The sequence below is a fragment of the Trichechus manatus genome, unplaced genomic scaffold, assembly GCF_000243295.1.
Source record: "Trichechus manatus latirostris isolate Lorelei unplaced genomic scaffold, TriManLat1.0 scaffold00010, whole genome shotgun sequence".
Lineage (NCBI taxonomy): Eukaryota > Metazoa > Chordata > Mammalia > Sirenia > Trichechidae > Trichechus > Trichechus manatus.
The window spans coordinates 3,741,010-3,755,644 of NW_004443946.1; the positions used below are offsets into that span (position 1 = coordinate 3,741,010).

The 14,635-nt window shown below is 45.1% G+C and overlaps 1 protein-coding gene across 1 annotated transcript in view; it reads right to left on the reverse strand.

The window, feature by feature from the left end:
- Positions 1 to 13,398, reverse strand: part of NID2 (nidogen 2) — a 74,902-nt gene extending 61,504 nt beyond the window's left edge. Inside the window, exons 1-2 of the mRNA XM_004371089.2 lie at positions 13,165 to 13,398; positions 12,203 to 12,511 (exon numbers count right to left, since the gene is read on the reverse strand). Coding sequence (XP_004371146.1) covers positions 12,203 to 12,511; positions 13,165 to 13,398 — 543 coding nt within the window. The remainder of the gene's footprint in view (positions 1 to 12,202; positions 12,512 to 13,164) is intronic.
- Positions 13,399 to 14,635: the final 1,237 nt, after the last annotated feature.

Genomic DNA, 14,635 nt, shown 5'->3' on the forward strand with positions numbered 1-14,635 from the left:
AATAAACACACACACACACACACACACACACACACACACACACAGAACCCCTGCAATGACTAACATCCTTCGCAACAAAGCAACATGACCTCAGTCCCCATACATTCCCCATACGACACAGATCTGTGTAACAGTTCTCTACAACTCCCATTGCTAAAACAAAACAAAAAACCCTTCCCCAGAAATACCACAGTTTTAAAAAAAAGCACTAGTTCTCTTTATACCCTCTGTCAATAAGTTCTTTGACAGTCAACACCATAGCATCTTTGCTCTATGATGTGCCTGACAGTTCAAAGAATCTCAGATGAACTGACTTGATAAACACTATTTGTTCACATTTCTTCAGATGCAATTACACCTTGACATTCCTGCAACATCAGGTGCAACATTCTGTCACACCCACTATGACTATCCATGGAGAGAAAAGGCAGGCACAGAACTAAAATTGTTTTATGTAGTAAAGAAAAGATGCCATTCCTCTGGTATCTCCAAGTTTCCAGTAACTTTGCAATATAAGGTTAGTATGCTAAGGTTTAAGAAAGGCATGTAGAACTCACACAGTCCTTCAAGCAAAGTAGATTACTGTTTGCCAAAATCAATCTCCAAAGAACTATTAAAATAAGAACTCAAGACCCAGGTTTCTTTAAAATATTCAGAAGAAACTTCAACATACGTAATTGAAAAAACACCCTCTCTTCAAACAGAATTCTCATCTCCTTTCTAAATGAAACAAATTCTGAAGCCAACTCAGCATATGGCAATGTTTGAAGACTGATTTTAATTAGAAAAGTAAAAGAAAGATGGAAGCTACAACCCCACCCCATCCCCCTGCCCACACACAAAAGTTGTAATTCAGAGTCCTTACGCAAAGGATCTTAGATTTTACATCACAGCATCCTCATAAAATAAGAAAAGTGAAAGAATCAGAATCTGGTCCTATCAAGCCAAACTAGGGGAACACAGATTGGCTGAGAATCTGCATCTGCTGGGTGTAAAGGACTACAATGGCTAATTGAAAATATCACCTCAGTTAATTCTCACAACAACCCTACAGGGCAGGCATTCTATCCCATTTTAAAGATTAGGAAACTAATACTAAGTCTGGGTCATTACTTCCAAAGTCATTTGCTAACTGTTTATAAACCACTTCTTTTTTCAAGGTGTTTTTACCTTTATTGTTATTATCTTTACAACCAGCCTGGGTGTGATGGTTAATGTTATGTGTAAACTTGGCTACGCCATGATTCTCAGTATTATTTAATTATCCTCTATTTTGCCATCGGATGTAAGGAGAGTTTTCTTAGGGGTGTGGCCTGCATCGAATATATATGGATGTTCCGGCAAATCTTCCTCCCAATCCTGCATCTGACTCGTCATCATCTGACCTCCAGTTCTTGGGACAAGAGCCAGCAACCTGCTGCCTGACCTGCAGATTTTGGAATTTTCCAGCTCCCATAGCCCCATGAGCCAGCAGCCTGCCCTCTGACCTGCCAATTTTGGGTTCATCAACCCCTGCAAACATGTGAGTTAGGAGAAGCCTCTAGCATGATGCCTGACCCACGGATTTGGGGCTTTCTAGCCTCCACAATTGCATGAGCCATTTCCTTGAAATAAATCTCTCTTTCTCTCTATATATATATGTATGTATATACATATACACCTATGCTTCACTGGTTTTGCTTCTCTAGAGAACCCAACTGTCTTAGTCATCTAGTGCTGCTGTAACAGAAATACCACAAGTGAATGGCTTAGCAAACAGAAGTTTATTCTCTCAATCTTCCCCTGAACTAGGAACTTCTCTGCACAGGAACTCCAGGTCCAAAGGATGTGGTCTGCTCCTGGCACTGCTTTCTTGGTGGTATGAGGTCCCCCTGTTTTTCCACTCCCTTCTCTCTTTTATATCGAAAAAGCAACCGGCTCAAGACACAATCCAATACCAAAGATTGAGTCCTGCCTCATTAACACAACTGCCACCCATTCCCCGTCATTAACATCATAGAGGCAGGATTTACAACACATAGGAAAATCACATCAGATGATAAAATGGTGGACAATCACACAATACCAGGAATCATGGTCTAGCCAAGTGATACACACATTTTTGGGGGACACGATTCAATCCATGACACCAGCCTAAGACATTTGGTACCGAGAGTAATTCTAGAGGAACAAAATCATAAGGATGAGTTTTCTGAATTCATTCGCAAGTCTGGTTAGTCTTAAAGGCACTGATGACTCTCTCTCCAGCAGTAAAGAGGGCACTACTAATCCATGACATGAGATGGCAATAGAAATATGCAAAATATCACCACTACTAGATCAAATACTTGTGAGAAAGAAGGCTCTGGGTGATTACATACTTGATACTTTTCTACAATTTTGTCACAATGGGACATACAAGGAAGTTGGTGACTGGTCTTACTTTCCCTAGACAAAGTGATGAAAGAAATGAATGAACTCAAATCTTCAGAGTCACAGCTCAAACACCACATACGAGACCTCAAAGTTGTCACTTATGCCCTGAAAAGAAAGCCTTATTTCCTGTAGTAACAGAGATGATATTGCCGAAAACCAAACCCAGAGTCTTATAGCAAGAGTGGCTGAATTATAACACCAATTGAATTCCCAGTATTGAATACTGTCCAAAGTTAAAGCGAGGGCACTGATTAGGAAGAAACGGGATCCTAAAACTTGGGATGGGGACATATGGGCAGGTAAGCAGAAAACTAGGGACATTGAGCCCCTAAATTCCAATGAATCACTGCTGCCAACAGAACCAGCCATTTTACTCCCATTTGAAGATATCACTTCATCTTTGTTTGCTAAGCAACCCTCCCCAGTAAAACCATCATCCCTTCCACCCTCATTCGATGAGATTAACCCAGTTGTGCCTGAAGTGTCTTTTTCTGAGCAACCCACTTTGGTGAGTGGTGTCTACGGTCTTAAAATCTAGTAAGTGGCCATCTAAGATACATCAATTGGCCCCAACCCATCTGGAGTAAAGGAGAATGAAGAACACCAAAGACACAAGGAAAATATTAGCCCAAGAGACAGAAAGGGACACACAAACCAGAGACTCCATCAGCCCAAGATGAGAAGAACTAGATGGTGCCCAGCTGTCACCAATGACCACCCTGACAGGGAATACAACAGAGAGTCCCTGATGGAGCAGGAGAAAGGTAAGGTGCAGAACTCAAATTCTGGTAAAAAGACCAGACTTAATGGTCTGACTAAGACTGGAGGGACCCCGGAAGACACAGCCCCCAGACTCTCCATTAGCCTAGAACTGAAACCATTCCCGAAGCCAACTCTTCAGATAAACATTAGACTGGATGATGGGACATAAAATGATACTTGTGAAGAGAGTGCTTCCTGGCTCAAGTAGAAACATGAGACTAAATGGGCAGCTCCTGTCCAGAGGTGAGATGAGGAGGCAAAAAAGGACAGGAGCTGGTTGAATGGACACAGGAAATCTAGGGTGGATAGGAGGAGTGTGCTGTCACATTATAGGGAGAGCAGCTAGGGTCACATAGTAATGTGTGTATAAATTTTTGTATGAGAAACTGACTTGAACTGTAAACTTTCACTTAAAGCACAATTAAAAAAACAAAAGAGTCTTTGAGATATCACCTGGGGCAGTGCCTGAGGAAGATGCCTTACAATACATTGCTGAATGTCCCCAGAACTAATCCCTCTACTCATTTTTGCTTCTAGACCTATAACTAGACTTAAGTCCCAGCAAGCCCCAAAAGGAGAAGTACAAAGTGTGACCCAGGAGGAGGTACACTACACTCCAAAAGAACTGCTTGATTTTTCTATTATGTAAAAGCAGAAACCTAGGGAATATGTGGGGAATGGCTATTAAGTGTGTGAAATAATGATGCAAGGAACATAAAGTTAGATCAGTCTGAGTTTATTGATATGGGCCCACTAAACACAGATTCTTCATTCAGTGTTTCAGCTTCAGAGGTTAGGAAAAGATCTAATAGTTTATCTGGTTGGTTTACTGAAGCATGGATTAGAGGGTGGCTTACAATAAATCAGGTTGAAATGCCAGATTTGCCTTGGTATAATCTAGAAGAAGATTATCCAAAGACTTAGGGAAATTGGCATGTTAGAGCAGATTGATCAGATTGGACCCACAGACCCACTCATGGAGTACCCAGAGGACACACCTTTTACCACAACAGTGAGGAACAAATTTGTGAAGGGAGCCCCAGCATCCTTGAAGACTGCTGCGATTGCATTTTATATAATTCAGATTTGATCGTGGGAACTGCCCTAACTGAATTAAGACACTTAACTACAACGAGGCTGATTGGTAGGGGCCAAGTGGCGGCACTCAATCAACAAAGATAAGGTGGGCATGGTTACCATAATGGACAGCAGAGTCAAAGCAGAAATCAGAATAGTCTGACTCATATGGACTTATGGCGTTGGCTACTTAGTCATGGTGTCCTAGGAGTGAAATAGATGGGAAATCTACTAAATATTTACTTGATCTGTACAACTGGAAAAATTCTAGGTCAAGTGAACAGCAGTCTAATTCGAATCACCAGAATAAAGAGTCATCAATTTCCAGACTTGAGCCAGTTTACAGGCATACAATCCCTTGAACGAAGGGGAGGCCAGGTCCCCTTGAGGAAGGACCCCACTACACTGCCCAAAATTTATACTGTTAATCTTTCTCCCAGCCTTCCCCAAAGGGTTTGACAGCCTTTTATGAGAATGTTCACTGGGGAAAAGGAAATAATCAGACTTTTGGGGGGATTACTGGACACTGGATCTGAACTGACACTAATTCCAAGAGACCTAAAACATCAATGTGGCCCACCAGTCAGAGTAGGAGCATATGGAGGTCAGGTTATTAATGGAGTCTTAGCTCAGATCCATCTCACGGTAGGTCCACTGAGTCCCCAAACCCAACCTGTAGTGATTTCCCCAGCTCCAGAATGCACAATTGGAATATACATAGTCAGCTGCTGGAACCCCCCCATTGGATTCTTGACATGTGGAATAAGGGCTATTATGATAGGAAAAGCCAAGTGGAAGCCATTAGAACTGCCCTTACCTATGGAAATTGTAAACCAAAAGCAATACTGCACTCCTGGAGGGACTGTAGAGATTACTGTCACCATCAAGGACTTGAAGGATGCGGGGTGATGATTCCCACCACACCCCTATTCAACTCGCCTATTTGGCCGGTGCAGAAAACAGATGGATCTTGGAGAATGACAGCAGATTATCGAAAACTTAACCAGATGGTGACTCTAATTGCAGCTGTTGTTCCTGATGTGATTTCACTGCTTGAGCAAATTAACATATCTCCTGGTACTTGGTATGTAGCTACTGATCAGGCTAATGCCTTTTTCTCCACACTTGTTTCAAAGGACCATCAGAAGCATTTTGCTTTCAGCTGGCTACCTCAAGGGTATATCAACTCTCTAGCCCTATCTCATAATTTAGTCCACAGAGACCTTGATGGTCTTTCCCTTCCATAAGACTTCAGACTGGTCTATTACATTGATGACATTATGCTTGATTGGACCTAGTAAAGAAGAAATATCAATGACTCTAGACTTATTGGTAAGACATTTGCATGATAGAGGGTGGGAAATTAACCTGACAAAAATTCAGGCACCTTCCACCTCAGTGAAATTTCTAGGGGCCCAGTGTTGTGGGGCAGGTCGAGATACTCCTTCAAAAGTGAAGGATAAGTTGTCGCACCCGGCCCCTCATACAACTAAAAAGGAGGCACAACTTCTGATAGGCCTCTTTGGATTTTGGAGGCAACATATCTCTCCTTTGGGTCTGCTACTCCGACCTATTCATCAAGTGACTTGAAAATCTGCTAGTTTTGAGTGGGGACTAGAACAAGAGAAGGCTCTGCAACAGGTTCAGGCTGTTATGCAAGCTGCTCTGCCACTTGGGACATACGACCTGGCTGATCCAGTGGTTCTGAAAGTGTTAATGGCAGATAGAGATGCTGTTTGGAGTGTTTTGCAGGCCCCTATTGGTGAATCACTGTGCAGACCCTTAGGATTTTGGACCAAAACCCTACCATCCTCTTCAGATAACTACTCTCCTTTTTAGAAACAACTTTTGGCTTGTTAGTGGGCCTTAGCAGAGACTGAACACTTAACCATGGGACACCAAGTCACTATGCAGCCTAAGCTGCCAACATGTACTGGGTGTTGTCTCACCCACAGAGTCATAAATTTGGACTTGCACAGGAGCACGCTATTATTAAATGGAGGTGGTATGCATGAGATTGGGCCTAAGCAGGACCTGAAGGCACAAGTAAAGTACATGAGGAAGTGGCCTACATGCCCATGGTCTCTACCCCTGTCACATCATCTTCTGTCTCCCAGTCTGCATCTATGGCCATATGGGGAGTTCCTTATGATCAGTTGACTGAGGAAGAGAAAACTTGTGCCTGGTTTACAGATGGTTCTGCACGATATGCAGGTACCACTCAAAAGTGGACAATGGCAGCACTACAGCCTCTTTCTGGGACCTCCCTGAAGGACAGTGATGAAAGGAAATGCTCCCAATGGGCAGAACTTCGAGGAGTGCACTTGGTTGTTCACTTTGCTTGGAAGGAGAAATGACCAGATGTGCAACTGTATACTTATTCATGGACTGTGGCCGATGGTTTTGCTGAATAGCCAGGGACTTGGAAGGAACATGACTGGAAAATAGGTGAGAAGGATTTACGGGGAAGAGCTATGTGGATAGACCTCCATGAACGGGACAAAGAAGTGAAGATATTTGTGTCTCATGTGAATGCTCACCAAAAGGTGAACTTGGCAGAGGAGGGCTTTAACAATCATGTGGATAGGATGTGGCTACTCATCATCCTCTTTCCCCAGCCTTTTCCATCATGTACCATTGGCTCATGAACAAAGTGGCCATGGTGGCAGGGATGGAGGTTATGCATGGGCTCAGCAACATGGACTTCTACTCACCAACGCCAAGCTGGCTAAAGCCACTGCTGCGTGCTCAATCTGTCGGCAGCAGAGACCAACACTGAGTCCCTGCTATGGCACCATTCTTCAGGGTGAACAACCAGTAACCTGGTGGGACGTTAATTACATTGGACCACTTCTATCATGGAAAGGGCAGTGTTTTGTTCTCACTGGAACAGACACTTACTCTGGATATGGATTTGCCTTCCCTGCACACAATGCTTCTGCCAAAACTACTATCTGTGGACTTACAGAATGCTTTATCCACCATCGTGGTATCCCGCACAGCAGTGCCTTGGATCAAGGGACTCATGTCATACAAATGAAGTGCAGCAATTGGCCCATGCTTATGGAATTTACTGGTCTTATTATGTTCGCATCATCCTGAAGCAGCGGGCTTGAATGATGGAATGGCCTTCTAAAGACACAATTATGGTGCCAGCTAGGTAGTAATACCTTGCAGGGTTGGGGCAATGTTCTCCAGGAGGCTATATACGCTCTAAACCAGCATCTAAACCAGCATGCTGTTTCTCTGATCGCCAGGATTAATAGGTCCAGGGATCAAAAGGTGGAAGTGGGAGTGGCACCACTCACTATTACTCCTAGTGACCCACTCCTCGCTAAATTTTTGCTTCCTGTCCTCATGACCCTATGCTCTACGGGTCTAGAGGTCTTAGTTCCAAAGGGAGAAATGCTCCAACCTGGAGACACAACACAGATTCCATTGAACTGGAAGTTAAGGATACCACCTGGCCACTTTGGGCTCCTCATGCCTCTGGATCAACAGGCAAAGAAGGGAGTTACCATATTGGCTGGTGTGATTGATCCTGAATACCAAGGGGAAATCAGACTGGTTTTGCATAATGGAGTTACAGAAGATTATATCTGGAATACAGGAGATTCCTTAGGTCATCTCTTAGTACTATCACACCTTGCGATTAAAAACAATGGAAAACTACAGCAACCCAATTCCGACATGAGTACTGATGGCCCAGACCCTTCATGAATGAAGGTTTGGGTCACCCTAACAGGCAAAGAACCACGACCAGCTGAGGTGCCTGCTCATGGCAAAGCGAATACAGAATGGCTAGTGGAAGAAAGTAGTTCTAAATACCAGTTAACGACCACATGATCAGTAGTAGAAATGAGGATTATAATTGTTATGAGTATTTCTTCCTTGTTTTATTATACGTGTGAGGATGGCACAGGATTGGGCGGTGTTTTGTTCTGTTATACATAGGGTCGCTATGAGCTGGAACTGACTCGACGGCACCTAACAACAACGTGTGTATATATATATATACACACACATACACACACACGTAAAATAGTAAATATTTTTGTTTTCTTCTCTCCTTTATCACATTACTTATTATAAACTATAAGGTGTAAACAGGGCTAGTGCGTTTTTGGTTGTGTGCATATTAGTTGTATCATGTTATGTACAAGTATGATTTTATAATTGTCTTTATTTAGAGATTATGTATGGTTTAAGGAGATATGTACAAGTGCCAAGTTGACAAGGGGTGGACTGTAATGGTTAGTGTTATGTGTCAACTTGGCTAGGCCATGATTTTCATTATTACATAATTATCCTCCATTTTGTGATCTGATGTAAGGGGAGTTTCCTTGGGGACATGGCCTACATCCAACACATATGGATGGTCTGGCAAAGCTCTCTCTTGATCCTGCATCAGATTCATCATCATCTGACCTCTGGTTCTTGGGAGTGAGCTAGCAGCCTGCCGCCTAACCTGTAGATTTTGGGATTCGCCAACTCCATAGCCCTGTGAGCCAGTAGTCTGACCTCTGACCTGCCTGTTTGGGGTTCGTCAGGCCCTGCAACCATGTGAGTCAGGAGAAGCCTCTAGCACGATGCCTGACCCACAGATTTGGGACTTTCCAGCCTCTACAACTGTGTGAGCCATTTCCTGGAAATAAATCTCTTTCTCATATATATATATATACATGTACCTGTGCTTCACTGATTTTGCTCCTCTAGAGAACCCAGCCTAAGACACTGGGTAAGGGAAGCATTATTCCAATGCTAAAGATGAAGAAATTAAGAAAAATAGCTAACAAAGTCACCTTGTCTGTAATTTTCAATTTCCAGTAAGACCTGATAAAAATTGGATATTAAAGCTCTAGCATGATTTCATGACCTAGAGCCTCTGTGCAGTTGCTCATCTTGTAGATTCATCTTCCTTAACTCAACTTTGTCTTTTTTTCCTCTGTTGAAAAACTAAGACAGATGTAGTTGAGTTCTCTTCAGAGCATTGGGATACTAATTTGGAAGTGATATTGGCATGAAAATTGTATTTGGAAGCAGAATTCATTCCAAGTCCATTCTTCCTTTGAATGCAAAATAGTTCCAAGGACTCTTCTGGTACTAAGAGCACATCAAGAGAATAAATTCAAGCCTTATTTATTGGAAATATTTGGAAAAGATACAACTATTACGTTGTCTACCTATATCACCCATGCTAAGGAAATGGGTTTCACATGAAAAGTGTGGACAAAAGCAAAAAAAAAAAAGAGAAGACTAAGAAATCTGTATTCTAAACCTTTCTCTGTGTCACTAACAGCACAATTCTGAACAGTTGCTTGAACTTCTATTTCCTTTATCTGTGAAATGCAAACAATTATTCTTGTTGAACCTATCTTGTTAGGATTGTTGTGGGAAAATAGCATAATAAAGTATTGTTATAAGAATCTAACAAGAGAGCTTGAATAAACAACATATATAATGATTGTTTAAGTAATCAGTCTTTCCTTTGTGTTCTCACCTTCTCAGTACAGTCAAATGCAGCTCTTTAAAAAAAAAAAAAAAATCCAGTCATATCAATCCCCTGCTTAAAATCCTTCAAAGGCTGCCTACTGCCAAAGAACAAAGTTCAAGCTCCTAGCAGAGAGTAATCTGTTCCTACCCTATGGTGTGTCCAGCCTCATGTCCCACCACTCTTCCTCTTCAGTAATCATGTACCAAATGTAATGCCTCAAACATATTTCTTTACATGGATGATCTGTCATATGCTATCTCTTCTGTCTGGAATGTTCTACCCTGCTAAACTCAGACTCAAAGGAACTTCTTCACTAAAATCTTCCCAGCCAGACTGAGGCTTTTAACAAGGAAGGAGTTAGGCTCCTTAAGTCAAGTGATTACTACACTTACTACACTGAACAATAATCAACATCCCTACTAAACTATGAGAGTATGCCTTTTCACAGTGTCTATCCCAGTTCCAACATACAGTAAATATGTAAAAAGGATATGTTGAAATACTAAATCTCAACTCTGTTTAAATATAAATTATTTATACACACATGTATGAATATGCCACATATAAGATACATGTTTAGAAAAAAAGACTGGAAGAAACCGTAATAAATTATTAATTAAATTATTAACCTCTGGTTAAGAGAATTATACAGCACTTGTTTTCTACGTTTTCCCAATTTTTTATAAAACTTAATTTTTCAAACAAGTATTTTTTAAACTTGTAAACAAATATGAATGAATGAATGAACACAAAATAATGGTGGGAGTCTCACCTTATTCATCTTTGTAGTCTCTCCAACCCTCCACCCAGCCCCGTGCACTGCACAAAGGTGTTCATTATATTTGTTTGAATTGAATTTATTCTGTAAATTAAATAATTGAGATGTCTACTTCACATGGAGCCCTGGTGGTGCAGTGGTTAAGTGATACGGCTTCTAACCAAAAGGCCAGCAGTTTAAATCCACCAGTTGCTCCTTAGAAACTCTATGGGGCAGTTCTACTCTGTCCTCTAGGGTCACTATAGGTTGGAATCAACTCAACGTCAACAGGTGTTTTTCTTTTTAACTCATATATTTAGAAATTATTCAATAAACAAAATTTGATATTGTCTCACTAAAAAAGTTAAATGGCAAAAAATCATAAATACATGTGATTTTTATATCTAGCATCTTCTTTGCTTAGTACACTTTTTAGGACATACTCATACCCTCAGAACACAACAAGAATAGCCACCATGTTGAACTACACAGTGACAATGGGCAAGTTACTTAAACTCTTCGAGAGGATCTTTCCATAGCTAAGAAACACTCTGATGATTTAAAATTGATATAAATCTTACTCTTGGGGTACGATGTTTTTAGCTTTATGCCCAATTTCAAAGGAGGAAGTACTTACATACTCCGGGAATGAGGCAGTTCACCACTCGCCAAGCCACCCTGTCCCACCTGATGTGCTTTTGGAGAATTTCATTGGCCTTCAAATGGCTGTGAAGCCTAGAGACTGGGAGCCTGGGGGTTTTTACATTCTTCAGGTAGAGACTGTAAAACAAATCAAGGGCAGTCTCCTGCACACTAAGGAGTGGGTAAACTGGTATCTGGAGGGCAATTTGGCAAAAGCAAGCAAGAACCTTATAAAAAATGCATCCTCTGTGGCCCACCAATTCTACTTTCTAGAATATCAACTAAGGACATGTAGAAAGAATTAGCTTAAAAAAAAAAAAAAACACTTCATTGTATTATCAATAGTAACAAAAAACTGGAAATAACCTCAGTACCACTGGAGCCACTGGTTGGGTAAATTGTGGTATATCTGCTGGGTGGAATATTATGCGGTAATTATAAATGATGTAGAAATACACTTACTGACATTAAAATATATTCACAATATACTATCCAGTGGGGATAAAAGTAGGTTGCAAAGCAATCTGTGTAGTGTGAACACATCATTGTTGTTAGGTACTGATAGACAGATGTGGACACGAAAAAACCTCTAGAAGCATGCACATGGAAATATTTAACAGCAGTTATCTTGGAGTGGTAGGAAAATGAGTGGTTGTTCTTTTAAAAAGTCCCTCTATTTTCTGATTTTTCCTTCCATGAACACATAATTAAAAATAATATTTCTATACTTAGAGAAGATTCTAAAAATAAACAAACGGACAATAAACCACCGTGTAGAAGTTCCGAAGGGCTGTCTGCAGCTGCACTCTGTCCCTCACGACCCCTGAGCAAACCTCTCCTGGGTAGAATAGCCATTTCTTAGAGCCTCAGAGGAACCCTGGAGACAGCTGCCTTGTTCGCCTTCAGGCCACTTAACCCTGGGTGCCACCAAATGATACATCAGGTTCAGTACTGGTGCAGGCTCAGCAAAGACCCTGAGCCATTTCCCCATTCCAGCCCAGTATTCACGCCCATCCCTCAGTTTGATGGGCAGCAGAGTCTTGTGGGTCACTTACCTCCCCAGAGGGCGGCGCCCCTCGTGTGACCTCCTCATAGGCGCCCACCTGCTCCCAGGTCGCCAGGAAGGCATGGGTGGGGGCAAAGCGCATGGCGGAGCGCGGGAAGCCCGCGCGCACGTAGCGGGCAGCCAGACCCAGCACAGCTGGGGAGGTGTCCTCGCGGTATAGGATCCGGCCCCTGCCCTGGCTTGTGTCGATGTCGGCCAGGAAGGGGACGATGGCTGGGAAGTCTGTGGGGAAACCATCATCCACATACTGGGTCTCCCTTGGGAAGTCCTGGGTGGAGATGATGCCATTGGTGCCCACCTGAGAGTAAGGACAAAAAGGTGATGGTCGCTTACGCTGCAGGAAGCCACAGGGCGGCCACCGCAAGCCCAGATATGCTTGCCCACCCTGTCCCCCAGGGAGGGAAGGGCAGCCACGCTTCCAACCGCGCCGGGCACGAACGCAGTACTTCCACCGACTGGGAGCCCAATTCCCGGCTAAGGGCGACCAGAGCATCTTCAGCCGGGTACCCGGCCCCTCACCCCGAACCAAAGAGCGGCTCAGTAGGTCCAGGTGCCCTGAAACTCGTCACTTTCCGAACAACTCTGGAGCCCCGTGTCCCTGGGGAGAAAATGCCCAGGTCTGAAGAGGAAACACCCCAGCTTTGCAGTCGTGCACAGCCTTCTCGCGGCTCTAACTGGAAACCCCACTGGCCACCTTAGAAACCCCACCTTCTTTTCTGTCTGGGACGCGTACATGGCTGCGAACCATTCTTGCTCTCCCGTGGTAAGGAAGGCAACGAGTCGGGCAGCAGCACTGCTGCAAAGCTCGCTCCCACCCCAAGGGCGGCCGGGCGTTGGGACTATTTCCATCCTTCCGAAGGCGGGTGTTCGGTGAGATACACACTGCATTCACCCCTGGAAAGAAGCTGTGAGAAATGTGCCGAATCCCGCACCAGGATGGGCTGAACTTACGTAGAGGTCACTGAACCGGCCTTCGTAGAAGTGCAGAGGAATCGCCAGCTTCACCGCTGCTGAGCTCTCGTCGTCGCCTTCCTGAAGGAGCAGGTCCCCCCACGACTCCCCGTAGGGGAAGAGCTCGCTTGGGTGCAGCGCCGCAACCCAGGACAGCAGCAGCAGCAGCAACAGCAGCAGCAGCGGAGGCGGCGGTAGCGGCGCCGGCCGCTCGGCCGCCCGGTCCCCCTGCATGCTTGCTCGGCCAGTGGGCTGCCCTGTCGCAGAGCGCGTCCCGGGCCGGGTCAGCCAGACCACTAGCGGCTGCGCGCCAGCCTCGAACTAGGATCCCCGAGGGCGTCCGGCTGGGGCAGGACTCCCGGCCCTCTCAACGTGCTGATTGGCTGCGGTCCTCGGCCGGGGACCAATCGCGGCGTCTGAGAAAATTCGACAGCAGCCGTCACATCTGGTTCTCGTTAAAAGTTTTCTGAGGCAGCAGTCGCAGGAGCAGCGGAGCCGGAAAGGTAAAAGCCCCCGGCCAAGGCTGCCCCGAGCTGCTCCTCCTCCTCCACTTCGTCGTCCCCTCCTGTCCCCGAGAGCTCCCGGATCACTCCAGCCCTACCGTCGGGGCTGCCCCGAGGTCCTGGCAAGCCCCGCCCCCCGAACTGAATGGCCTGTGAGCTCGGAGGGCAGCGGCGCTGCGCCGGGTGACCTCAGCCCAAGGCGAGACGCGGCGCCTTGCGCCGCTGCTGACTGGCGCGACGTGCCCCGCCAGACTGACAGGACCGGGATGTGGTGGTGGGGCACGGTATGAGTTTGCGCCCTGCCTGCGGCTCCAGGCTCCCCTCGCCCTGGAGGCCAGGCTGAGAAGCAAAGGAGCATTGTCACAGCTTTCTCGGCAGCTTCCCTGCACCGGAGACGCCCTGCCGAGAAGCACGCCTTTGTGGGCAGCCAGAGGCTGACTCCTAAGTTCCGTCCCCTCCCGAAGGCTGTCCGCCTGAGGGACTGTGCCACCCCGCCGACATGCCGGCCAGTCGGAGTCCAGCAGCGCTGTTTACCTTCTCCGAGGTAAACCGCACCAGGGGTGACCATGAAACGCGACTGTGTGATGGGCTCTGCTTGGGGCGTGGGGTGAAGCATCCCTGTTGGGAACCAAACAGAAATAGGAGAGAAGGTGAGGTGAGGCACCGGGGTGGAAGGAAGATGTTTGTGGGTGTTGGGGCTGCCCTGGCTACCGGCCACAGAGGCAGTAACCCAAGCCTCTCCGCAGCGCAGGATCGCGGCTAGAAACAGCGCAAGCGTCAAACCAGCTGTGTGAGTGTGGGGGAACCCCGTTCACCATAAACATCCCCTCTGCGAAGCCTCAGGAGATGGGCAAGATTTTGTTATCATTTTTATTACCTAGGGCTTGAAATTTCCCACATAATCTGTTTTCTTTCTCAGGCCCCCTGTCTGGTCCTTGGAAGAAAAGGTATTTAAGAAGAAGGAAAAG